Source organism: Pelmatolapia mariae, linkage group LG3_W (assembly GCF_036321145.2).
Source record: "Pelmatolapia mariae isolate MD_Pm_ZW linkage group LG3_W, Pm_UMD_F_2, whole genome shotgun sequence".
In the NCBI taxonomy this organism is placed as follows: Eukaryota; Metazoa; Chordata; class Actinopteri; order Cichliformes; family Cichlidae; genus Pelmatolapia; species Pelmatolapia mariae.
In genome coordinates, this window is record NC_086229.1 from 89,417,676 (window position 1) to 89,444,521 (window position 26,846).

Sequence of the window (26,846 nt, forward strand, 5' to 3'; positions counted from 1 at the left end):
CGTGAAAAATACAAGTTCAAATTATTTCTACACATTCTCACTTTTTATTCTACAAGCTCTCACATCACATCAAAATATTTACCTTCATAAAAAGTAATTAAAACAATCAGTGCTATGTGAATGTCAATGGAGATCATCATGGTTTGTGGAACAGTGCCTCTGCAATTACTGAGTACTAGAAAAAGAAAAACAAAAGAAAACAAAAGAAAAACAAAACCCTTTTTTTTCTTTGTCTTTACTCTGTCATTCAACTTTTTGAACTTGTTTGAATAAACCAGAATGAATGAATTAATAATTTGTTTTTAATTTATAATGTAGTAATGTTGTAGTGGTGGATGTTCATACTAAACATGGCCAACATTTTAAGCGGGCTGCTCCAAGATTCAACAAGGAGAAAAAGCTTATTTTCAATTATGATTCATGCACATCTACTCAGATAAAACTGTAATACAAACTGTGAATGTAAGAGACAATTTGATAATATTAATAGTTGATATATAAAAAATAATAACAGCGCACATTTTGCACTAGTATTTATCCCCCCCCCCCCCCCCCCCACACACACACACACACAAAACACAAAACCTAACAAACACACCAAATGCAGATACCCCACAAACTCAATAAACAATTCAATTTCAGAGCTACTGTTTCTCTGCTCTGTCAGTCTATCGTGTAGCAGCATACACTACATTCATCTCCAGCTCTCTCGGTGGTACAGGCCTTCTGTAGTTTGCTTTTCGATGGAAACTCAGAGCTGCATAATTCATGGCATCAGAGGTCACATTCTGTTAAAGAAAATGTCACTAATAACAAAGCATTACATGTTAACGTGTTAACATTCACCAGGATGGGACAAAGCCATCTAAGGGTAGAGGCAGGGTTTGAGTTAGATAAATGTCCACCGCTTGCGATTTGAATTGAATTTTCACCTGTTTTTGAGCAAATGGGAAAAAAGAAAAACTGGTGACGGAAAAACTGTAATTTCAAAATAAATATACAGTATGTGACTTAATTTGAAAGGTAATATTATCCTAAGCCTGGATAACTTTATTATCTGTTTACAAATCTTAATTCAAAGTTATAATTTGATATGAAAATACCTGAAAATAATAAAATTACCTCACTGTGTTGTGGATTTTTTTCATCATCTTGAGCTAAAAGAGAGAAACAGTACATCCTTAAGTTATGAGGTGAATACCTTTGCATCTGCTATTTAAATTAAATCATATGTATACCTGTAGGAAATTTCCTGATTTTGACAACCAGAACAATGATGACCAGCAGAAGGAAAACAATTAGCCCACTCAGGATAATACTTAACGGATTTGTTAATCCATCAGATAATTCTAAAAAATAGAAAATAGAAAATTATAGTATACTACCTATTTTAACTAAACACACATATAAAAAGACAGAAACAGCGTTATTTACCTTGAACCTTTAAATATGTTCCGGTTACAATCACTAGCTTCTCATTGAGTTTCTCTCCACAGAAATACAGCCCAGAGTCAGATGAATTTACTTGTTTGATCTTGAGAAATACCACAGAGGTGTTGGATGACGTGTAAATTTTTTTTCCATCACAGGAAAAAACATTTTCAGAGGTCAACAAAGACGAGATGCAACTGATGTTGGGACTGCTGGTCATTTTAAACCAAAATATGCGGGAGTGAAATCTGCTGAAATTGGAGCACTTCACTGTGACTTCTTCACCAGGCTGAACCTCCACAGTGTAAAACTGTGCGGCCGAGGACCAAATCCAACCTAAAACAAACCAGGAATCCTAAACTTGAAATTCAAGAGGAACCAAACATCGAATTACACCATCCATGAAGTGTCTGCACGATTCTTTTTGGCTCGATTATCGTACAGAATCAAGGGTTGAAACTGTACTGAGAAAAAAGTGAAAAGTGTACTTACTAAAGAGCAAAAGTGGCATCAAGGTAAAGTTCATCATTGTGCGTACCACCACTACAATGTCTGTAAGTGAACTGTGCTCCAGTAAAAGTTATCTCTATGTAAAGAGGCGGGGTGCTCTTTCATATGGGCGGCTGCTCAGTGGTAACGCTTTTTTAGCAAATGGTGAAAACTGACAGCTGAAAACAGAAAGCAGAATATCGTTATTGTATGACAGATTTTATATAATGTAGATAATATTTTTGCTGAAGCTTACATGTCTACAAAAGATATGTCACTCTACATATTTTTATACATTTTGTCTTCACCTGATATAAACACTATGTTTAGTGAGGTTCTGTCTTTATTGTGTAACTACTAACATGGCATGAAGCAAAATACTGATCTCATAATTGTACTATATTATATATGCTTGATCGGGTTGCAATTTATCTTTTGCACCAGACAGCCTGCGAGTCTGCATTTTCCTTTGTAATTTAGAACAACTACTTGTGCAGTGATGCCTATGTTAATTATAGAAGTTATTAGCTCCATGGAATGAACACTGGTATGAATGCGTGTCATTCAAATTGATGACATGTTCACGAAAACCAGCAGAAGTCTAACCTGGTCAATGACAGCTACGAGAATAATGTCCACAAGGCTTAGTAGATTCAAATGTGTGTTAGCATGGAAACGTCAGCTGATGTGGTAGTGTCATAGCTTGAAATGTGCAACCTTTTAAGGAATACATGCTTTTGGCTGTTTGTCACCTTGCTGCACTGGTTACCGTGGTGAACAGTGATGTGAGTTATTGATAGTAAGACAGTAAAGTGTAACCAAAAGCATAAACTTGATTTAAAACAAGGATTTGACTGGATATATGTCCGTCTAGCACACAGAAGCAATAAAAGACACAAAAAAGACGCTTTTACCAGTGGAGCTCCGTACACAATACAGGCTTCACTGTCTGGTCAACTTGTACTGACAGCACACCCACAATACTTATCAGAAACAAATGTAGACCTTCCTGTTTTTGCATTAATACAACTACTTTCCAGTTATGAAACCGTTGATCATTGTAAACATCTGCAAAGCAGTCATGAAAGTTAACTCAGGATGACGTGACCAACAAAAAACATAAACTAAGCAACAGCTTTGTCAGTCATCTGCTGACATCCTGTAGATGGGCACAAGGTGACCTTTGTGACTGATGCCTTAATGCACCAACTATGGTAATATCTGACACTTAAAGATAACAATTCTCTTTTCAGTAATTACTAAGTCAATATCAGAAGGATGGCAGTGGAGCAAGTAACCAAGTTTATGTATTTTTTTTGTTTAAACATGTCCTTTCAGATTAAAACAGATTTTTCAAATAGTACTGCTTGTATCTGTCCACTTTCTAAAAATCCTGTCCTTATATTGAAGTATGTCAAAATCATTCAGAATTGTTATATTGCAGGTTATTACATATTTCTGTGGAATGAGTTCATTTTTTCCAGTGACGTCATGGTGATGCTTGCCCAGTAATAAGGAAATAATGACTTCCCATGGCTGCTTAGAACTTTAACGCGTACATATGTGGCATTTTCAGACTGTGTGAACATTAAGCCCTTGGTAGTTTGTGGTTACAGAGAGCTGCAGGCTGAGCTTTCTTAACTAATTATAGAAATGTAGATCCCGCACTGATATAGACAGTGCTGATTGTTACAGCAGTGGTACAAACTTACAGTGGCCAGAGGGCAGCTTATTATCACTACATTTTTTCATTCCAATAAGAAGGAATACTGGCACAGATGTAGTATTTTGTTGTGCAAAGCTAATAGCTTATGCATGAAAAAACAGTATAAACCTTTTCTTATGCACTTCTACCACAGGGCTATTCTTTATTTTTCCTCAGCCAAAGATAAGATGACAATCACACCATTGTTTTTCTTGTGACATTACCAATAAGTTTGATGTGTCACATGGCCCTCTTCCTATTGAAAAAACAAAAGTTGTATCCAAGATGGTCGACTTCTAAATGGCCACCATGGTCACCACCCATCTTGAGGAGTTTGCTCCCTCACATATACTAATGTGCCACAAACAGGACTTTAATATCACCAACCATTCCCATTTTATTACAGTGTATCCATATAATGGCCCACCCTGTATAATTGGTATTATAAAGTGCTACTGAGACTTTTAGTCAGACATATGTCTGCAGCACAAAAACCACTTTCATGTAGTTTGTTTTTCTTCTTCTCTCAGATCTGTAATACACAACATAACATTTTTGTCAGAATGATAAATTAATCAGAAGTGTCTTAGATTAATGTATGAATCTCATGGTATATAATACTGACTTTAAAAAAATACTCAGCATAGACAATTAAAAACAAACAAGCAAGCAAACAAAACAATCTACTGCAACAGTGGCAATGTGCAAAATTCGCAGTGACAATGGGCTATATCTAACCCACCCCACCTGGCTCCAATCACTCATGTTGCAAGGTGAGTGATTCTGTTTGAACAGAGAACCGGAACCTGTCGGAGTGTGTGTGATGGGGACCCAGATGCGGACACATTAAGAAGGAGTACCAATGAGTACCAAGCAAACACAATTTCTGTCTGGGGTGTCTCGAGCTTAACACACTGGTGTAGAGTCAACAACCTGTCTCCCCATCGGTCATGTGTTTCTTGTGGCATCATTATGTTCATTCATATCAGCTGTTTCCCCATGTGTTTCCACTTCCCCTTGATCACCTGCTGTGTGTATTTAGCCTCTGAGTTTTCATTCATTTTTGTCGTCCGATCGTCTGCTATTCTGCCATGCTCATGCCATGTTTTCAAGATCTTTATGTACTCATCCCAAGTCTTCACATTTCATGTTTTTCTGTTCCAGGTTTCCATGTCCATGTTTATGTTCCAGGCTGTTTTTATGTTTTGCCTTAGTTCTCCCTGTTTAGGTTATTGTTCAGTTTCACTTTTGCCCTTTTGTTTTGTACTGTTAATCAGCCTTAAATGTGCGGCTCGCCTTCTGATAAGTTTTAGATCTGTTTTGTTTTTCGCCTGTCAGCACTTGGGTCCTCATTCTCACACCACACAGCCAGCTTCCGCCAACTGTGACAAAAGCTGGTTTATCCGTTGGACTGCTGCTGAAATGTCGCAACATTCTGGTTTAAGTAGATAACTATTCAAATTTCTGTTCTCTGCTGAGCCCAAAAAGTGAAACAATTGTTTGCCTTGAAATGTACTGCATCATCATGATTACAGCCACTTCAAGTAACAACAGTTATGTAATGTGCATTTCACTCACCCTCTCACTGCTGCTGACTTCCATAAAACTTCCAAAATGTCATCAGATGCATCCTTTAAGTCTGTATCAGATATAAAGAAAAACAAACAGACCCAGGTAGAAAGAAGATGGATGTTTCTTTCAATGTTCAGCAAGTTATCCATGACTACTTCGTAATGTTCATGGTGTATATCTTGAAGAAGTTGCCCATATGTCAAATTGTGCATTTGTTTGTGCTTTTGGTTCTGTTGTGCATTCACAACACATTCATCATGCCATCACATTCATACATTTTCTAACACTGCTGGCACTCCATGCAACACATGTCATTTTTTATCATTTATGTCATTAAATGTGTTTAAGATTGAATAGTAAGAGTCCATTTTTCTTTTAAGCACACTCTGGATGTGACTACAGTCTCCTTATTTAATGTCTCCCGATATATGTTATGTATCTCAGCGGCAAGGTGGTTCAGATATAAGCACTTGTGGTAAATGGGTTGGTTCTTATATAGCGTTTTTCTACTATATCTGAGCACTAAATGTGCTATTATGTTATTTCTATGCTCTTTTTCAGTGCTTTCTAGCATTAACATGCATTCACACTCCAACTGATGGATTGGAGAGCAACTGCCAAGGATATTTGTCATGCAGACTGGAGCAGACAAGGATTGAAACACCAGCCTTGTAATTATTAGGTGACCTGCTCTACCAAATGAGCTACAGCCACCCCATTGTGACTGACAGGAAGGTTCTATATTTAAAGCTTTGTGGGACTTTTCTACCTGCTGTGCTTACTGAGTTTTCTCCAAGTACTTTAGCTTCTTCCATCTCTACTTTCAGGAGCTCAGCAGCTATAAAGGTCATCTACCAACTGGAAGGTTGGTGGTTCAATCCCTGGCTGCTATAAATATCCGTAGGCAAGATACTAACCCCAGATTGACCTCTAATGCATCCATTAGATTATGAATGTGTGTGAATGTTTAAACAGAAAGCACTTAAGCATTGAAAAAAGTGCTTGTATGAGTGGGTGACTGAAGGTGAGTAAAGTTCTTTGAGTGTTCACAGAGAATAGAAAAGCAGAGACTGTACAAGGACCAGTCTCTCTCACAGCCCAAAGACATGCACAGTTAACTACACATTCTAAACTGGATGCAGGTGTCAATAAATAAATAAAGTTTTAACTTCTTAGCATCAGCCAGATCTTCAGGTATCCATTTAAGGTTTGGTTATGTTTTGGATGTGTTTACTGTATCTGAGTGTCAAACACATGAAAATTCCACACATAAAAACACATAAAAAGAGGTACGGTCAAACTTACACCTATTTCTTTCTCAGTGAATAATTGGTGGATGTTATGAAGTTGGCAATATTTGAGAATAGTGGTCAGTAACACTAGACAAATACCTGAAAGTATAAAACATCTGAAGCACAAGTTGTTGTGTTAACAAGGTATTTGATCTAAGAATGAGCACATAAAAATGGATTTCATGCATGAGTGTAGAGTTGTTGGAAAACCTCATGGATGTAATTGGACTGACCCAAAGAAATTCATATAACTATAATCTAATATATATTGTTGGATTAACTGAATGTACTGTGAGGGGAGTGCATGTCACAGGGGAGATGGACTGCAGCTGCACCCGCTGCAGCTTTCCTTTGATCTGTTACTGCTGGAACATTCACAGTGTGGACCAGAGTGAGTGGTTTCAGATGAGGCTGAAAACGTTTCACGCTGCTTGAAGCACTTCACAAGTTCACAAGTTTTATGGACGCTTATACACATTGAATCAAGTTACTGTAAACCTGTTAGACTTTAACACATATACATCTGACTAATGCAGACAGTGCCGAGTGTTACAACTGTCAAAATGCAACAGCAAGCTTGTGTCATTCATTTGATCTTTTTAAAATTCTGTGCATATTCACAGCTGCAGATTATGCAGCTGTGACAATTGGGGGGGCCGGCCTCTCGCTACACGAGGCCGGCCATTGTTGTACACCAGGAGGAACCGAGGACCCACTGCGCCAGTGTAGTCCTGATACCTAATGGCACTCAGGGTGCTGCTGCCCAGCCTGTAGACATCTGTGGGAGGGTCTGATTAATAATTATATGCTCTCACTTTTATCAAACACTGGCTTAGATTTACTTTGGATTGTTCCATTAACTGGGTAGCCATGGCTAGCTATAGGACAGAAAGAAATCATATCAGTCCTCTTTTAAACAGCAGCACAGTCCACACTGGAGTTCTGAGGGGTGGCAGTGGATTAAGTCAGATAAAGCTGTTTGTTGCTATTCTTGAGAACATGTTTTTTTCAGCTGGTTTTTACTGCTTCCTTGTAGGTTTGGCTTTTGCTCTTACAGGCCTCATTCTCTTCACTCCATTTGTGTTCAAACCACACAGGGTTGCCTCTTCATGTTAGACACTCACTTCGCCACTGCTGCAAACTCACATCAAACTCTTACTTTTGACTTACAACTTGCTTTTATGACTTCCTTGCTCATCATGTAAAATGCAAAAATAAGAACAGAACATCATTAAGAAAAGGCACAACAGCAGATGAGGTGGATCAGCTGCCATCCTTCAAGAAATGTCTAAACTTTTGCTCCACCTACAGGCCTCCACCTTTGAAGTCCAGTTTTTGTCAACAAAAGCCCACACATTATACAACTGAGGTGGCATAATTAGGCAACCTGGAAACCAGTACATTCAAACTCTGAAACATATCACAAAGTATAAAATGGATTATTCTTTTTGATTCATGAAACAGACCTCAAGTCTTTCTCTTGTGTGGACGTGATTTTTAGTGTTTCCTGAATGTGTGGATGGGATCATTTGTATAGACATCGAGCAAGTTACTGCAAAGCACACCAGTAATTTCTCAGACAGACACAATAATGATTAATGGCTATTCTTCACACTCACCTATGATATGTGAGCCTCATAGTAAGTACGTGTGCAAGTGTTTGGTAATGGGCCTCTTGTTTCAACAGAGCAGATTTCAATGTGAAGACCAGTCAGGTGGTATAAATTAAGTTAAACACAGTGGTTGACTGTTACAGAGAGTGTTAAAGGTAAAGTAACTTTTTAAGCATCATCTGCCAGGCCCTTGATGTGTGTGGTTACAGGTACAAACCAGTCTTCCTGTGGTTTGGACTATTCCATTACTATTTGTTGCCTTCTTAGTTTGTGCACTTCTTTTTCTTCCCCAGATCATTTGCACAGATATAGACACATTTTATGAAATACTTTCTCTTTCATTTTAGCTATGCACATTTCTGACTTTAGTCATGCGCGGGGGGGGGGGGGGGGGGGGGGGGTTACAAAGCAGTTAATTATGCTGTATCAAGTGTGATCAAGGGTTACGATAATCACTTTCAGTATTCACACAATGTGTTAGCAGAGATCTGGCCTACCAATCAGCCACACTTTTTGTGATGAGGCAACGCATCCTCGACTGTAATTCCTGCATCCAAATGGTTCAGATTGCTGCCCTGCCCTGAGCCTGTTTCTGCCGGAGGTTTCTTCCAGTTAAAAGGGAGTTTTTCCTTCCCACTATCGCCAAAGTGCTTGCTCATCGGAGGTCATATGATTGTTGTTTTTTTCTCTGTGTGTATTATTTCAGGATCTATCTTACAATATAAAGTACCTTGAGGCGACTTTTTGGTAATTTGGCGCATATAAATAAAATTGAATTGAATCGAAATAAATTAAGATCCCTCCCCAGGTGCTGGCTGAAATGCGTATAAGAACATGGACAGAGAAGAAAGCTGCATCTTTTGTATTTTTCAACAAATGTGTCAGGATACAATAGAGACAATTTAAAAAATTATATCTCACAGTATCTGGTGAAATTAAGAGATATATATTCTGATGATTTGCTTTAAATTACAACCAGACTACATAACTTTATTAGAAACATTAATGTTACGGCTTCATTATTTATTAGTCCTTTTCATTAGTGCTGTCAGCATAACCGCATTAATGTGGCAAATCTCCATTAGCGAGTTAGCCGTCCGTTGGGTTGGACGGTGCTAACACGTTAATGAGCTTACCACGCTAACACGTTGATGCCGGACATCCTGGACATCTGCATAAAATCCATAGAAATACATTCCAGAGTCAGATACATCCACATGTTTGATTAGGCAAAAGACGGTTGAGATACATGTAAGTCATTTCAGGTGGTCCACTTTGATATCCTTTGCAGCATGCAACACTTTTATCAGCTGTAAACATGACTCTGATCCAGCTGGACCAGTGAACCAGAATGTTATAGAACTGGATGCTGGAGCGCTGCAGCATGAATTCTTCTGGGTGGACCTCCACAGTCTGAGGCCCACTGATGGAGATCCAGGGTGAAACAAATCAAATGTGTTCTTAAACAAGAAAATGCCATACAATTGAAATTAATTAATTAATTACATTAGGTCTTAATTAAAACTAGGTTAAATATATAAAATAAGTCAGCATGTACACAGGCTGCAGAGACTGTGTTAAGAGACAATTTTGGAAGAGCCACAAAGTGTGCAGCTTTAGAGAAACGATCAACTATTGAAAGGATTACCATGTTTCCAGCCAAGGGAGGGAGGCCCTTTACGAAGTCCAGTGCGACATGCAACCATGGCCATCCTGGAACCAGTAGGGAACAGAGCATATCTGCAGGAGGAAAGGTTAGTGGTTTGTTTTGGGTGCAGACGGGACAGGCTTTGGCATACTGCCTTCTACAATCTGGGATGAAGCGTCGATAAAAGTTCGCAAAGCCCAAAAACCGCAGGGGCTGCTTCGGATGGTGTCGGCCATTCCAGGATGGCCTGGACCTAAACAGGATCTGGATTTGAGGTTCCCCCGCTCAATGATGAACCCTAGAACAGAGCAGGGTTAACCTGGAATTCACATTTTTCAAGTAACCTCCATGGTCCATGGTCGGCCACTGACCTGGAAAAGATTAGCATGTCATCTAAGTAGACGAACACAAAATGATTTACGAAGTCTTGGGGGACATCGTTTATGAGCGCCTGGAAGACAGCTGGGGCATTAGTTAGGCCAAACGGCATAACAAGGTATTCAAAATGCCCCACGTGGATGTTGAAAGAGTCTTCTAAGCCGCCTTCCAAGTATACTTAAGGCCTCAGCGGCCTAAAGCATACTTAAGTATACATTTCAACGATGATGTATGGCAGGTGAGTAATTATCCATGACAGGTGACAGGTGACAGGTGAGAAGGCTGCACAGGTGAATATTGAGGCGGGGACCAGGGCCAGACTCCACCCTGACGGTGAGGAGCAAAGGAGAAAACACAACAATTTATTTAGAATTCCAGTTATTTAAAATTCTGACTGTAAACAGCTTTTACAGCTTTGACATTATTTGACTCTAAATATCAGGTTATGGGGTTTAATTTATGGGTTCCTGTGTCCCAATGAGCCATTTGCATTGCATAACTCAACATACAGCCATTAACGTCTAAACTGCTGGAAACAAAAGTGAGTACACCCCTAAGTGAAATTGTCCAAACTGTGGCCAAAGTGTCAATATTTTATGTGGCAAACATTATTTTCCAACACTGGCTTAACTCTGTTGGGGATCTTCTTCCACTCCTCCGTGATGACATCATGGAGCTGGTGGATGTTAGAGACCTTGGGCTCCTCCACCTTCCATTTGAGGATGCCCCACAGATGCTTTACAGGGTTAAGTCTGGAGACATGCTTGGCCAGTCAACTACCTTTACCCTCAGTTTATTTAGCAAGGCACTGGTCTTTTTGGAGGTGTGTTTGGGGTTGTTTCATGTTGGAATACTGTCCTATGGCCCAGTTTCTGAAGGGAGGAGATCATGCTCTTCTTGAGTATATCAAAGTACATGTTGGCATTCATGGTTCCCTCAATTAACTGTAGCTCCCCAATGCCACCAGCTGTCTCACAAAAGCACTCACTTTTGTGACATACTGTAATCCCACTTACAGCCCAGCCATAAAGTGAACAAAGTAATTTAGTTAAAGACAGCATGGGACCAAATCACCTCACCACCCTGCACCAGCCTGACATTTCTTCCTACTGAGGTAAATGAATGGATGGATGAATGGATGGATGGATGCTAAATGACAACAAACATAAAATCTTAAAAGCCACTAGTTCCCACACTGGACTTTCCTGACACTGAGTGTTAATTGTACTTAGCTTGCATAAACAGTTGTAACAGAGTAAGCTGAGACATTGCACTGAATTATTGTTTCTATCTTAATTAATTCACCTGACTGGTTTCAGCTCAGAAATAGGCCAAAATTCTTTGTAAAACTCTAGTGGAAAACCATCTGGACCTGGGGCTTTATTGTTTAGGAGATGCTGTAGGGCTTCATGGAACTGATACACTAAAAGAGATAAATTGTCTTAAAGATATAAAGACATGGATGACCTCTAATTTTCTGCTGCTAAATTCAGATAAAATGGAGGCTATTGTACTTGGCCCTAATCAGATACTTACTGATAAGTTTGCTAGCACAGACCTATTGCTGGAACGACCAAGACAATTCTACTACAACAGCAAAAGCATTAGACACCAGGCTGAACCTTTTGGGTAATCTCGTGCACGAGGGATAGAACTGTGACGAGCGCTGTTCCTTCTGCTCGAACCCCAGTCACTCTCAGTTAGCTCCCCCGTAGCACTGCTCTTTATTGTGGTTACATGAATATGTATAGGTTCATTAACAGATGACATCTTACACAGGCATGCATATAAACAAAGAGTACCAGTCTGTATGTGTAGGTATGCGTGCATGTGTGTGTGTGTGTGTGTGTGTGTGTGTGTGTGTGTGTGTGTGTGTGTGTGTGTGTGTGTGTGTGTGTGTGTGTGTGTGTGTGTGTCAAGATGTGACCCTGTGAACGACTCCCCAAAGCTGGTGCTAGGAGCCCAGCGGTCCACCTAAACAAAGGGCTCTTATATTAAAACAGATATAGGTGTGTTTGCTATACCATATATCAAAAGAGAAGGTAGACCCTCTCTCATGACCCTAGGAGGTGTGTGATCTATGCCAGAACACTCTGGAAGAGGAGTGAACGTACTCCCCTCTTCACGGTACACAGGGTTGTTGCAGAACTCCTAGGATGAGACATTCTTTCAATCTACAAATGATTATATACTTCTAAGTATAAATGAGTATATGTTTCTAAGCATAAATGACAATCCAACAATATAAACCTATCACTTACACTGAATGGCATTACCTTTGCCTCCAGGAACACTGTGAGGAATCTTGGAGTCATTTTTGACCATGCTATATCCTTCAATGCACATGTTAAGCTAAGTTGTAGTACTGTCTTCTTCTATTTGCTCAATAATCTCTAAAATTAGAAACAGCCTGTCTCAGAGTGATGCTGAAAAACTAGTTCTGGGATTTATTACTTCTAGGCTGGACAACTGTAATTTTTTTATTATCAGGGTGTCCTAAAAATTCCCCGAAAAGCCTTCAGTTGATCCAAAATGCTCCAGCAATTTTGGCTAAAATGAGAGAGCATATTTCTCTTATATTGGCTTCTCTTTATTGGCTCCCTGTTAAATTCAGAATCAAATTCAAAACCCTGCTCCTCATATACATGACTAATCAGGGCCCATCTTATCTTAATGACCGTATAGTACTGTGGCAGGGGTGTGGTCTCCGGTCTGTTGCAGTAGAGGGGCCGTAAAGTGAGCTCTCAGGGTGGCGTCGAGGTGGCTAAGGAGACAGGTGTGCTGAAACTAATGACTCTCTCTTCTCTATAAATATAGTAACGGCGGAGATGGAAGAGAGAGCAGTATGAGTGGAGTAGCTGGAGAAGGAGCTGCTCCCAGAGTCACCTGCATGACAAATGTTAAAGATACTGTATTACTGTAGGATCTACAATACAATATAAGGCACCCTGAGGCAACTGTTGTGATTTGGTGCTGTATAAATAAAATTGAATTGAAATTGAATCTAATTGAATCCAAAGCTTCTGCAATGTAAGTGTCAGAGTGATTAATCTATCATGAGTATAAAGCTTTATAAAAGTCTTTAAAATTTTTCATTATTTGTTGTGGATCGTGAGTAATGTTTTAGATATCAGTTTCGGCATATTAATATACAGTATCTCGAAACTGGATAGTTCAAAGATATACTTAATATGCACATCTTCATCAGCGTGTGAATGTGTGTGTGAATGGGTGGATGACTGGTTGTGTAAAGCGCTTTGGGGTCCTTAGGGACTAGAAAAGCGCTATACAAATATAGGCCATTTACCATTTACCATCTATCCACCCTTTCGAGGACATATGTAGGACAAAAGAACATTAATCATGTTCTTGATAATTGGAGGTTGTGGGTGGAGCTCATGTGGCAGATGGTGGGCCACGACCATCTCCCAGGCATCCACTAGATGGACATTCAGTTCTTTGAACATATCCCTGAGCACCTTGTCCTGCTGTAATGAGTACCAATCACTGTTAGTAGATGCATGAAGGAAGGCCTTCAAACCTTTGGGGTTTCCGGTCCGAATGACAATCAGTGTGTCTGGAGCCCTGGACAGCAGCCGGACCATCGCTCTGCGGATAGTCTGCAGCCGGCGGATAAAGAACTCAATAGGGAAAGTGCCAAAGTGTGCCCAGATACCAAGTACTATGACTGTGTCCCTGCCTCCAGGCACCTTGTCGAGCTCATTGGCAATATAATGCAGCTCAATGGCTGGGACACTGACGGACCGTAGAGGAGGACCGTGGGTGCGGTATGTTACCAAAATGTTGTTTTTGTAGTCCAGGGACATCAAAGGTCCAATTGTTTTCTGGCTATGCATGTTAAATGCCTTTAGATCTAAAAAGGATTACAGAGGGAATAAGTTAAGCTGCAGTAAATCAGTCTATGCCAGAAAGGTTTAGTAGATCTGCTACCTGGTAGTGCTGCATCAAGGTACTCAAACCACTGCCTCATGGTGGAATCTCCATACATATGAACGATTTTTCCTTTTAGACACTGAGTGATGGCTGAGGAAGAGTTGAACTGATGAACTGGGGTCACACCTAGTCCTCTCCACACACCCTGAAAGTAATAGCCAGAGGGTCCAGACCCCACGGTGCCGCTGGACACCTCTGACTGACCTGAGAGGAGGTCAATAAAACAAACACACAATTGTATATTTGTGTATTTATTATATACACATAGTAAACATCAGACGATGTAGAAAATATCAAAACTGAAAGCAGCTATGATACAATCACTAAAGAGAGAACACATTTTTACACAGCTAAAGTTAAACATACTTCTGTACTCATTCAATTCAGATTTTATATCTGATGTGTGATTAAGACGTTATAGGGACCAGCCCACAGTGGTCCTAAACCTAACTAGATTTTAATGTGGTCCATCATCTGTTGAAGATTTTCTATGCACTTTTACCACTACTGCTGCTAAGTGTGGGTAACTTTCTGGAAGCTTTATCACTATGATCTCTGCAATTTTTTAAATTATGACTTATGTCAAGTTACTTAAAACAAAACTCAAGTTGAACAACCACTGTTTGACTAAGCGAGGGAAATCCGGAAGTCACTTCAAAGACAAATCCAAGAGAACTGAATGAGACTTAAAGGGAGCTATCTATGCCAAACAATATTACTGAAAGCAAGCTGAAGGTAATCTTACAAAATACAAAGGAAGATCAGCCTAATTCAAATCTGGGAAGGGGTTTAATTTTTACTGGCCAATTCCATATCTTGTATTCTCATAATAGACCTCCTTATTTTAGGAGATAATAGAATAGTAAAATGAATAATAAACTGCTTGCAATCAGTGCAACATCCACAGTGTTTTAGTGAATTACTGTAAGTACTCCACTTACTCTTAAACTCTTACTCTTAACAAGTCTTTCAACAGGTTTCATCTACATCATTCTCCACTATCTAAAAGAAGGTATAAATGTTCTAGAAATGTTTTTATTCCCTGTCAACAGGTCAAAATTTGTAGCCATCTCCTTTCAGTTTTTTTTTTAGTTAGAGACACCAATAGTAAAGAATCAGGCTTTACCGTTCTGTTTGGGCAAAACGTTGACACTGGCCGCCCCTGAAGCAGGAATAGCGACTTTCAGATTGACACCACTTAGGGAAAGAACACAAAATAAAATATTTTAACAAAAAATGGGAGAGAAATTTAATGTTTTCTAAACTAGAATTGAATCAAACACAGCTGTCAGCAAAAACAGCTTGGGTTTGACACATCAGCTGTCAGACAAGCTGGTGACTTTTTCCCCCCTTTCAGGCACATTAACATAAAAAGAACATCACAATACAGTTTAAAAGTAAACTTCTTTCACTGTCACAACAAATCGTGAGTTACTCATTTATGCTTTGTCCAACTCTGCTCACATCCTTTGGCTGTAGTTTGCTGCATTGCAAATGCATGTTGTCAATAGTGAAGTTGCAGTCTCTCTGGTGCCACTGAACTATGCCACATCAATACTCATAACATGGTTGACAGTTGCTTCTCCCATCTTTTCTTCACTTTTTAAAATTTCACCTATCAGCCATCAGAAATGCCAATACTACTGATAATATCAGATAGCAAAATACTTGACAGCTGCCTGCTAATACATCAGTAGGGCTGTAATAAAATTGTTTTACTTTGATTTTAACTGATTACTTTTAGTTCTGCCTCTTCATACATAAAACTCCAGAGATTTACCACCTTTGACATATAGGAAATGCTTACCTCTGAAAGAGCTTCTCCATGGTGCTAATTTTTTGTTTATATCCTCCATTGAAGTTGCTGATCCTGGTATCACAGCTTAGATTTTTTGGCTTGTAGCAGAACCATGGCTCATTTGTATGGAGGTCAGTGTAGTTGCACACAGGCTGCTGGGTTGGACGTAGACACACATTACAAGTGGTAGTTTCAGTGACTGAGCCTAAGCGGAACTGGCTCTTGAAGAAAATCCTGTCAGGATGTTCTGTGTTCAGCCTTCGCAGCTCTGTGACTGCCTCACTGGGGTGAACCAGTATCACCTGGTAGGACAAATAATTTGAATTTTATAACCTGCTCTGATTGTTTTATAGACTGCACTTGTCACCAATAGAACAATCAAGTGAAATCAAGATTTATCATAGACTGGCAAATGGTCTGGAGATGAAAAAGAAGCTAATGTGAAGTGCCACAAAATGAATCTTGTGATGTGACCACTTGATGTTAGCTTCAAAAGCAAACAAGCAATAATAGTTAACGTAATGAACGTCACCTGAACCTGTGCATTTCCTTCCCAAAGTAAAGTAAATATAGCAGAGTAGGAGCCATTAAGATGATCTAACACTTGCCCTGCCACACCAGCACCAAGGGTTATGTTATGCAGCCGGGCAAGTAAGACATCTCCCCCAGACCTCTTCAAGTGTCCCTGGAAATCGTGCATTTGAATCATAACCTCAAGTTTATCTCCTATGTGCCACTGTTCCCCTCCCCACCTTGGGAGAATGGTGAAGGCACTGTGGGCTGGGTGACTGGTACTGCTCAGGGAAAGAGGTGATGGTAAAGATGGAGTTTCAGGCCAAGTGATGGACTCTAATAGGCGTTGTTCTTCAAGAGCTTCCTTGGTGGACAGTGGTTTTAACTTGCAGAAGTCGTAATGCATGTCAACAGGTGGAGTGACAGTGGCAGGTCTTGGAATGATGAAGGTGGTGTTCACTTTAATCTGAAAATGGAAAAAGGAGAGAGTATGACATTGACAAAGGACATTCAACCAGGTATACATCATACAGGTATTCATCTTTAGTTCCTAGCACAGTATAATGAAAGTGTCAGGGTTCTGGGTCTGAGCGACCCAGGGTCCCTGAGCAGTTATGGACTTGTCTTGTATTGTATGTATATTTGGTGTTGCTGTCCCTCTTCTCCCTGTTTGTGGATGTGTGTATGTGTTTCTGCGAGCGCCGGTTTGCAGGCGCCTTCAGGCCTGGTGGGAGTGGCCCTGCTGGCGGACTGGCCACGCCCGAAGCCACACACCTGCTGTGGATCAGGGCTCGTCGGGGGAGCTACTTAGGAGAGTCGTGGAGCTCCCACCGACGCGGGATCATTGCGTGAGACCAGTAGCGGTTTTAGATACGGGCGACACGGGCGGTTGCCCAGGGCGGCATCGTGGTGGGGGGCGGCATCACGGGCATCGGCAAAATAAAAAAATTGCTCGTACTCATGCTGCCCCGACATCAGCCAGCGCATACTGGGGATGGCATAGGCACCGATCGGTTTTCTATCGCCCATTTGCTGGGAGTAAGGGCGCCCTCCGTTTGCGAGGTGCGCTTGCTGCTTGCGGCACAGGGAGGAGAGGGCGGGGCGGCGGGGGATTCTCTGGCTGGCTGGAGCAGCATCTAATAACCAACTCGCAAAATAAAACAAAATAAAAACAAACCAACAACACGAAAACTGCAGACATTATGATACAGACTTATAATTTGCACCGATGTTTTTCTATATACAAAAAGTGAGCGCGAGAGCCCTCGGTGCGCCTGCTCGCTGCTGAAGTCAAAGTAAACTTTATTGTCATCTCCACTACATACAGTCCAGTATATAGAGAGACGAGACGACGAGGCTCCAGTTACAGCAGTGCAAGTAAACAAACAACAAATATAAGAAGAGTAAGAACATAAATATACACTTCAGGACTCGGGGTAAAGGGATCAATAACAATTTAAAATGTATATTTTATATTTTGTTGATTTAAAGTCTCACACACAACCCGTTTTTAAAGTTTAAAAAAAAGAGAAAGAAGAGGAGTGTAGCGACTTCCACAGTCGCTAGATGCTGGGGACTGAGCTTGCCTATTTGCCTGACGCGCTGTCAACTGTACGCAATAATGCGAGAGGTGGAATTGCTTGCTTGTTTATTAAAGTGCTTGAAAAGTTTACAGAGCAACGTGATCGGCTCGCGATTCAAACATCACAGTTCGGACCAGTGAAAGACAGACTGACAACGCCCTCTTAATGTCACCGCTAGCACCCACGTGACTTCCGTTACACATCACCATAGCAACCAAACAAATGAAAACCCAGTGATCATTAAAATTCAATACATTTAATTATGGCTCCTACAAGGAGAAACGAGCAAAAGATACAGGTAAGCAGATGTGTCATTGGATAATGGCAGGTCATGTATCCTAAAACATTAAGAATCAGAATACTTTCTTAATCCCTAAGGAAATTATGTGGGTTACAGTTTCTCCAAGAAGAAATGGTAAAAATAGTAACAGTAACAGACTAAACTCCAAACAATATATACAATAATATAATATTAATTAGTCAGTGTCAATTGTTGATTTGTCCTGTTCTCACTGTATGACGAATTATGATGGCTGTTTGGTAGCCGTTTGCATACTCTCTCTCTCTCTCTCTTCATATGTGTGTGTGTGCGTGCGTGTGTGTGTGTGTGTGTGTGTGGGGGGGGGGGGGGGGCGCCAGAGGGCGTGTTCGCCCGGGGCGCCAAACAGGCTAGGACCGCCACTGCGTGAGACTCCACGTTAGTCATCCAGTTGAGCTTAGTTAGCGTGTGTATGCCCGCGGTTGTATGTGTCCTGACGGCTGCTTCTATTGTGTCCCCAGGAGAGGTGTGGAGTTCCAGACAGCAGCCAGCACGGGGAGTGCTGAGACACGGGAGCGGAGAGCACAAAGACACGGGAGTCAGGGAAGAGCATGGGGATTTATTGTTTGGTTCAATACACTGTAAATAAACGCACTGCTTATACACAGAGCTCCGCGCCTGGGTCCTCCTTTCCCCACATCCCCACAGTTTGCCCTGCCAAACCGTGACAGAATGATCCCGCCAACCACCATGGACCCAGCAGACTCAGGAGTTGCCACGGAGGAAGGATCGCTCGCACAGCTATGGGGTTACTGCCGGAGCGTAACCCAGTCTTTTGATCCACACAAAAGACACATACAGGTAGCGTTTTTTGACAATTACCTCTCCTCCACTACCATCTCTATGAGCTTTCTGGACAGCGGTGTTTTTCCACTGCTGCCTAACCCACAGCAGGTCCCACTTGTTTTGCTGCCCTCCGGGTCGGCCACCAGAACTGTGTTTGCTGCCACTGGACCGGGGGTTGGACTATTGAACTGGGTTTTTCTTTTGTTGGTTTGTGGTGTTTGTTTAGCGAAGAGGTTTTCTATTGTTGGTGGCCTTGGGCTTAGCCATTTTCTAGGAACAGTCTTTTTACTGCCCACCAATAGTGCGTATAGTCTAAAGCAGGGTTGTCCAACTCCAGGCCTCAAGGGTCGACGTCCTGCAGGTTTTAGATGTGCCCTTGATCCAACACAGCTGATTTAAATGGCTAAATTACCTCCTCAACATGTCCTGAAGTTCTCCAGAGGCCAGGTAATGAACCAATCATTTGATTCAGGTGTGTTGACCCAGGGTGAGATCTAAAACCTGCGGGTTTCTCTGCCCTTGAGGCCTAGAGTTGGACACCCCTGGTCTAGAAGATTAGACTAAAGGTAAGTCTAAAGGAATTTGTGTTTGAATACAGTGAATGTATTCATTGAATGTCATTCCAGTATGGCTGGAGTTTTGGGGAATCCTAGACTATGTGCCTCCGCTGAATTGCACTGTCTCAAGCAGGGCATTTGATTTCTGTTATGGCTTTGGTGGCAGACGTGTGGAACGTTGAGAGAAGGACCCAAGCGCAGGCACTGACTAGGAGTGACCTTTTTTTATTTATTTATTTTTTACAGTAGCCAAATGAAAGACAAATGACAGTTGAGCATGCAAGCGACTAAACTAACACAAAAACCTAAACTGGAAGCAGCATGAAACATAAAAACCTGAAACGTGGAAACACAGAACATGCAGACCAACAGCGAGAGACACAGGACTGGGAACATAAAGAACTCAGCAGGTGATATACTTGAGAAGTACAAGAGAACACGCAGAAGAACCAACAACAAACAGAAGAAGACACAGGGCTAAAATACACAGAGGGATGAAGAGGAGGGAGACACAGCTGGGACTAGTCAGACATCACGAGACAGGGAGGAGGCAAAGCCGAATACACAGACATAAGACAAGGACTATCAAAGTATTATTTGTGACGAGTACATCAGCTTACTAAAAACGAGCGGTAGCTAGCTTGTACTGTTGGGGCGTAATATTTTTACAAGGTAAGATTACTTTAAAAGAGCGGGGCTACATGTGGTGATGTTAGCTAGCGTTACAGATTTGTTGATGACACCTGGGTCAAAATCAAAACCAAGTGGATAAAAACATAAAGTTCACCAGGGAAGACACAAAGGATCAGTTTGCCATTCCTGGTCTGTGCCATGTGCACTAAAGAGAATGGAAACCTCAACACTGAGGTTTACCGGAAGCCCACACATGAGGACCAGTACCTCCTCTTTGGCTCCCAACCACCCTCTGGAACACAGGTGTCACAGTAGTCAGGACCCTACAATACCGTGTATTGATAAAACTCAGGAGAATCTTCTCCAAGCACGACATCACAGTTTACTTCAGACCCAGCAACACACTCAGACAAAAACTGGTTCATCCCAAAGACAAAACTCCTAAACACAAACTTAATAATGTAGTGTATGCTGTACAGTGCAGCGAGGAATGCTCAGACCTTTACATTGGAGAGACCAAACAGCCACTTCATAAATGCATGGCACAACACAGAAGAGCCACCTCGACAGGACAAGACTCAGCAGTCCATCTGCATCTAAAGGACAAAGGTCACTCTTTCGAGGATGCCAATGTTCACATTTTGAACAGAGAATAGAGATGGTTTGAAAGCGGAGTGAAAGAAGCCATCTATGTCCACTGTGAACGACCCTCTTTGAACAGAGGCGGTGGCTTACGACACCAACTGTCTGCCATCTGCAATCCAGTTTCGAGATCGTTCCCCAGGCGCCTTAACGACCACTCACATCCTGGGCCATTTTACCTCAATATTTCACATGATAGGGTTGGGCTAGGTTTCACTATGGGTTCACCCGAAACCATGGCTGATTGTGACCTATACCCGCTTTCAAACCTTGGCTTGTGTGATTAGATAGAGGATCAATAGGGGGTCCATGACCCTCTTGTGGGTCATGGACCCTTGTGTTGAATATAGATATAGATATGACAACAATGGATTTACAATGGCTGTACAAGATCAAGTCCTTATGACACTTGTGAAATTAAAGAGTAACCGTGCAATAGGTGACCTAAGCCGCCAGTTTCATATATCACAGAGCATGGCTAGCAAGATCGACTCACACTAGTTAAACAAACTGGAGGAAGTTTTTTTGACCATTAATTCCTTGACTGCAAAGAGACACTATTCAAGCAACTATGCCTGCAGCCTTAAATGAAGAACTTTCTGAATACTACATGCATTATAGACTGCAGTGAGGTGCTTTTACAGAAATCCAGAAATCTGATCTCACGAGGGGAATCATACAGCCATTATTATTCACACAACACAGTCAAATATTTGGTACCTGTTGCACCATGTGGACTAGTCCATTGTGATAAATTTTGTCATGTAGTGACAAATTTATCACAATGGACTTTGGAATATTAAAATACCTGAATCCTGGTGATGAAGTCATGGCAGATAGAGGTTTTACCAAATAAAAGACTTGGTCTTTGAGATAAAAGTTAGATTAGTACCTTTCAAAAAGAAAACGTGGATAGCTAACTGAGAAATAGGTAACATACACATGTTGGACTGCAAATGTAAGAATCCATGTTGAAAGACCAATCAGACCACAAAATACTATCACAAATTGTTCCTAAAAGCAATGCTCCTAAAACATACAAGATTCTGAGGATATGTGCCACTCTAGTTAACTTAAGAGAGGATCTCATCTGTGAATAATACAATACAGAATAATTGTGTATGTTATAAACAAGCGTAGACTCAGGGATGTCAATTTAACAGAAGAAAGAAAAAAAAACACCGGTTAGTCACTCCAAATCAAAAGTTCAAGAGAAATGCTAGATTCCGAAGAAGATGATCTTCTGTGTAAAGTTAGACAGGGCAACAGAGAGTTCACCAAGTCCAAAAGATGTGGGGAACAACGTTAAAGATTAAAGATTATGTTGAATCTCTGTTAATATGATTGAGAAAAGGGCCCCAGATTTTGACAAATTTAAAGTGAGTGTTAGCCAGATGATAACAAACCTCTTCATCTCACGTAGCCAAACCCTAAACAAGGGAGGAGATGGTGATTTCCAGGCTCTAAGAATAAGTCTTTTATCTGCAATCATGCCAAATTTTAAGGCTTTCTGAAGACGACATCGAAGAGCCAATGAGGTTAGGGCGCAGCCTAGCACTGCAAGTATACCATCTGGCTTTAATTTTAAGTCATAAATCTGGTTATATATATTAAATATCTCTTCCTAGAAACTCCTGAGTGTGGGGCAGAACCAGAACAGGTGGCCAAGGGTTCCTTCCATTGCTTTATTATGCTGATTTATCACACAATTACAAAATAGACAGAAAAATACTGCCTAGCTTTGTTTTAGAGAACTGCAAGCAACGAACGACTTTGAACTGTTGAAAGTTGTAATCTGCCATTAACAGAGCATTCTTTAATCTTCTTCAACCCACTGGCCCATAAAGCGTCTGATATCTCTACTTCCATGTCCTTAACCCAAGCATCCCTGATGTGGTGTGTAGGTGCTGTAAGGGTAAAAAGTTTAGTAAACTGGCTGATTAGGTGTTTGGAAGTGGGATTTTTAATCAAATAATCATAGAAGTCACTATGAGCAGGGGGTTGATCCAGATGGCAGAAAGACTGTTTAACGAAATTCCTGATTTGTAAGTACTGAAATAAATGAGCAGAGGGAAGCATAAATTTTGATTGCAGCTGAGCAAATGAATCAAAACAGTTGACAATGTAGAGGGCCTTAATAGTGTGAAGACGTAATTCTGACCAATGCTTATACACAGGGTCCATCAAGCCAGGTAAAAAAGAAAGGTTTTGAGTTATGGGGGCAAAAATGGATAGGTCTGGAAGGCACAAAGCACCACTAACTTGCTTTAAGATTCGAAGAGAATGACCTAGGACAAAATCTTTACTAAGAAATTTGGTAGATATGTTTGGCTTAGAAAACAAAATAACATCAAGCGATGTACCAAAAATGGATTTACCGTTGTGCACCTCTATAAAAGGCCAGGAAGGACAGCTTCCTTTCTGAACACCAGGAACAGCTGAAACATTATTCCAGAAAACCTACGTTCTGGCGTTGCAAGCCCAATAATAGTGCCCAAAAACTGGGAGGTCTAATCCGCCGTCAATGGTAGGTTTCTGCAAGTGTGCCTTTGCAATTCTTTGGGGTTTATTTGTCCAGATGAAAGGCATAATGATAGAGTCAATAGTTTTAAAAAATTATGACATGAGAAAGATGATTATGTTTTGGAAGAGATGAATAAATTTAGGAAGTACCACTATTTTAATTATATTGACACATCCAGTCAAAGAAAGTGGGGCAAGTGTTCAATTTAAATAGTAGCTTAGGGTTTCTGGGAATATTAATACAGAGGTATTTGAAGTAACTGGTGGTGATTTTAAAAGGCAAGCCAGAGATAAAGCCGGAATCAAGAACATCTGCCAGTGGCACCAGAGAGTTGCCTAAATTTGTTGATGACGTGACGCAGGGAAGGCAAAGAGAGCCTGGCATCTGACAGTGTCATGGCCACATCAACCAAGATGACGCCGAGTATGGCAGCCTCGTCGCGAGCTCCCCTTTCATTCAGTAATGTATATACCTTTACATATTGTACATATATTTATTACTTTTTAGATTAGCCATTTTTATATTTTGCTTGTTTTACATTATTGTATTTTGCACAACTCTGTTGCTTGTGAAGCTCGCACACAAGAATTTCACTCACATGTACTGTACCAGTGTACCTGCACATGTGATGTGACAATAAAAGTGATTTGATTTGATTTGATTTGATCATCTGCATATAAAGTTATCATGGATTTGTCAGGACCACTGGATATACCTACAATATGAGAGCTGTTCCTAACTGCAATGGCCAGAGACTCCATAGCCAAAGCAAAGAGCAGGGGGGATGCCTAATCTACGTCTAGCTAGAGCTCATCTAAGAGGGTATGTTTTGACAGTTTTGTTGTTGCCACCTGCCACCTGGTCAGCACCTGGACTGCTGTTTTCGTCTCTGCTATCTCGTTGTGTTGGGGATGTTTGGAGTGACCCAGGGTTTAGGTTTTGGACTGTTTTACATTTGGGTGAAATATTCCAAACAAGTTGCTACTTTAAGTTAATTCCTGGTCTTGGATTCCTGCGTCTGGGTCCTACCTTCGCCTGCTGCACAGCTCACCTTAAAAAAATTGCCCCACGGGGAGTGTATCTTTGCTTTTTTAATTAAAAAAAAAAAAAAAAAAAACCTGGTTCACAGTTGTATGTTCTGTGACTGGTGTGTTTTACTGGTTACATTTTTTTCTTCTTCTTCTTCTCTCTCTCTCTCTCTCTCTCTCTCTCTCTCTCTCTCTCTCTCTCTCTCTCTCTCTCTCTCTCTTTCTTTTGTTTTTTTTTAGAAAAGTGGAATTCAGCAGGGAGGTGTCATGGTCCTGAGTCTACTGACTCAGTTTTTGTTTTTTGATTATTAATATTGGTTGTTGCTGTTAGTGTCTTGTTGTATTTTAGTGAATTTTGGATCTTGGATTTTGCTTCTTTGCCTCTCCTGTGTTACAAATTTCTCGTCTAGTCTCCCAGTCTCTATGTTCGTGCATCTCCTGTGTCTTCCTTGTCAGGTGTGCCTCCTGGTCAAGTCTGCGTCTCTGTGCCTGTCTTGTGTTTCCTGTTTTACTTTGGTAGTCTCGTGTCCTGTGTTCAGTGTTTTGAGTTTCGCTTTCCCCCTGTCTCATTATGTCTGATTAGTCCGAGCTGTGTTTCCACCTGTTCCCCATCCTCTCGTTATCCTCCCTGTGTATTTTAGGCCTAGGTCTTCCCGTTTGTCTTCCATGTGCTGTGTGTTTCCTCTGTGTTTCCAAGTTACTTTGCTCCTAGTTTCCTAGTATTTCTGGTTTCCCTATTGTTTAAGTTATTAGTTTCTAGTTTGGCTCATTCTTCATGAGTTTGTGTTTTGAGTATCAACACCCCAATAAAGCTGCCTTTTTGAGTTGAGGGTCCTCATCCTGCCCACCACAGCACCCATCCGTGACAGAAGGAGTGTACAGTAACAGTGTTTATTTTGTGATTCCACTTACTAGTCCACTAGTTACAATGTATTTATGTCTGCACAGCACTGTATTTGTTTATAAGGTACTGACATCTGTGGCCACTATATGGAGCATATTACCACTCTAAATCATTCAACCATTAGTAAGAAGAGTTTAAATGGATTGTTGAAATTGTGAAGTGCAAAAATAATTATGTAATAGCATTATACACTGGCTAGGCTAACTAGCAAGTGTCTGTGCTTGTGACAGTGCATACTATTCTTTTGTAGTGCCATTATGTATTAGGTATTTATCCAGAAACACAATTTTCATATTAGTGTACTCGCATTTGGCAGTGTTAAACTATAACCAGATTATAAGTGACAAGCCTCAATATCCTGTGTTTGAGCCAACCCTACTGAAACAAACAGGCTGACCATTTTGTTCTTGTACCAGACAATAAAAGGCAGCACTAAAAGATCAACAAGTGGTTATTTATAGTTTACGATACCATGGCTTCTCTGTTTAGAATGCTGCTTCCTTAAACGGGACTTGTAGCAGAAAATGGATGGATGAGTGGATAGCTTTTCACTTTAATTTTAAAAAATAAGTTTTTATTTACTGTAATTTTGTAACAGGATGACAGAAGGAGAGGAGCATGGAGAAGTAGAGAAACAGCTTGTGGTCCGAAGCATACCATCGTGGAGACGTTGCACAGAATATGGCTGTCACTAGGGTTCAGAGATGATCTGACGGCTGACAGAAGTAGCAGTCAACAGTAGCAAATTTAGCAAGTTTACAGTGGTATACGTTGCTCACAAAAACATACAGCTTAGTGCAACACCCCCCCCTCAAAAATCTCAAGGCAAAGAAATGGGATATTACACAATGGCCACGTCAGTTACCTCATCTCAACTTAACCGAATATGCTTTCCAGTTATTAAATACAAAACTAAAGGCAGAAAGGCCTACAAACAATCAACAACTGAACTATATATATCTATAGATATATATATAGATATATAATTTCTTGTCCCTACTTTTCATATACCATTTTGCAAACTGAATGGAACAATGCATATACACAGTAATTAGTAATTAATGAATGAAGCAAAAGTCCTCACCTCCAGGATGTCCATGATGTATAGCATTAACATAAAGATAAACACAACCAAGAAAAGGAAGATGTATCCAAGGCAAGTGCGAAGTTTCTCGTTACAAAGGTGAAACTTCATGATTGGAAAACACTCATCATCTCTGGGTTCAGTGTTGTACGATGACCAGTTCACCTGGTACTGGATTTGAGAATAAGAATATTAACTAATATATGCTCAAAAATAATACATAATATTAAACAAAGGCAAGTACATTAACAATGCTAAATAAATGAAAATCTGACATTTGTTTTTCAAAATTCTTTTTTACCTCAATGGAGGAGATTCTTTTAGACCCAGTGACGAAGGTTTTCGTGCTGCTTTACAGGTAATTATTAGTTCTCTTTGTTTTGACTTCTTGGC

The 26,846-nt window shown here is 40.6% G+C and overlaps 2 protein-coding genes across 2 annotated transcripts; both read right to left on the reverse strand.

The window, feature by feature from the left end:
* Nucleotides 1-668: 668 nt before the first annotated feature.
* On the reverse strand, nt 669-12,453 carry LOC134624096 (uncharacterized). The gene is made up of 6 exons (XM_063469078.1): nt 12,405-12,453; nt 9,902-10,048; nt 1,435-1,767; nt 1,239-1,349; nt 1,123-1,157; nt 669-788 (listed from the first exon to the last, which is right to left on the reverse strand). Exons 1-6 carry the CDS (start codon nt 12,451-12,453, stop codon nt 669-671), a joined length of 795 nt encoding a protein of 264 aa, XP_063325148.1.
* A 992-nt stretch (nt 12,454-13,445) lies between these two features.
* On the reverse strand, nt 13,446-26,468 carry LOC134624097 (NXPE family member 3-like). The gene is made up of 6 exons (XM_063469079.1): nt 26,454-26,468; nt 16,413-16,859; nt 15,890-16,182; nt 15,209-15,279; nt 14,080-14,286; nt 13,446-14,002 (listed from the first exon to the last, which is right to left on the reverse strand). Exons 1-6 carry the CDS (start codon nt 26,466-26,468, stop codon nt 13,446-13,448), a joined length of 1,590 nt encoding a protein of 529 aa, XP_063325149.1.
* Nucleotides 26,469-26,846: the final 378 nt, after the last annotated feature.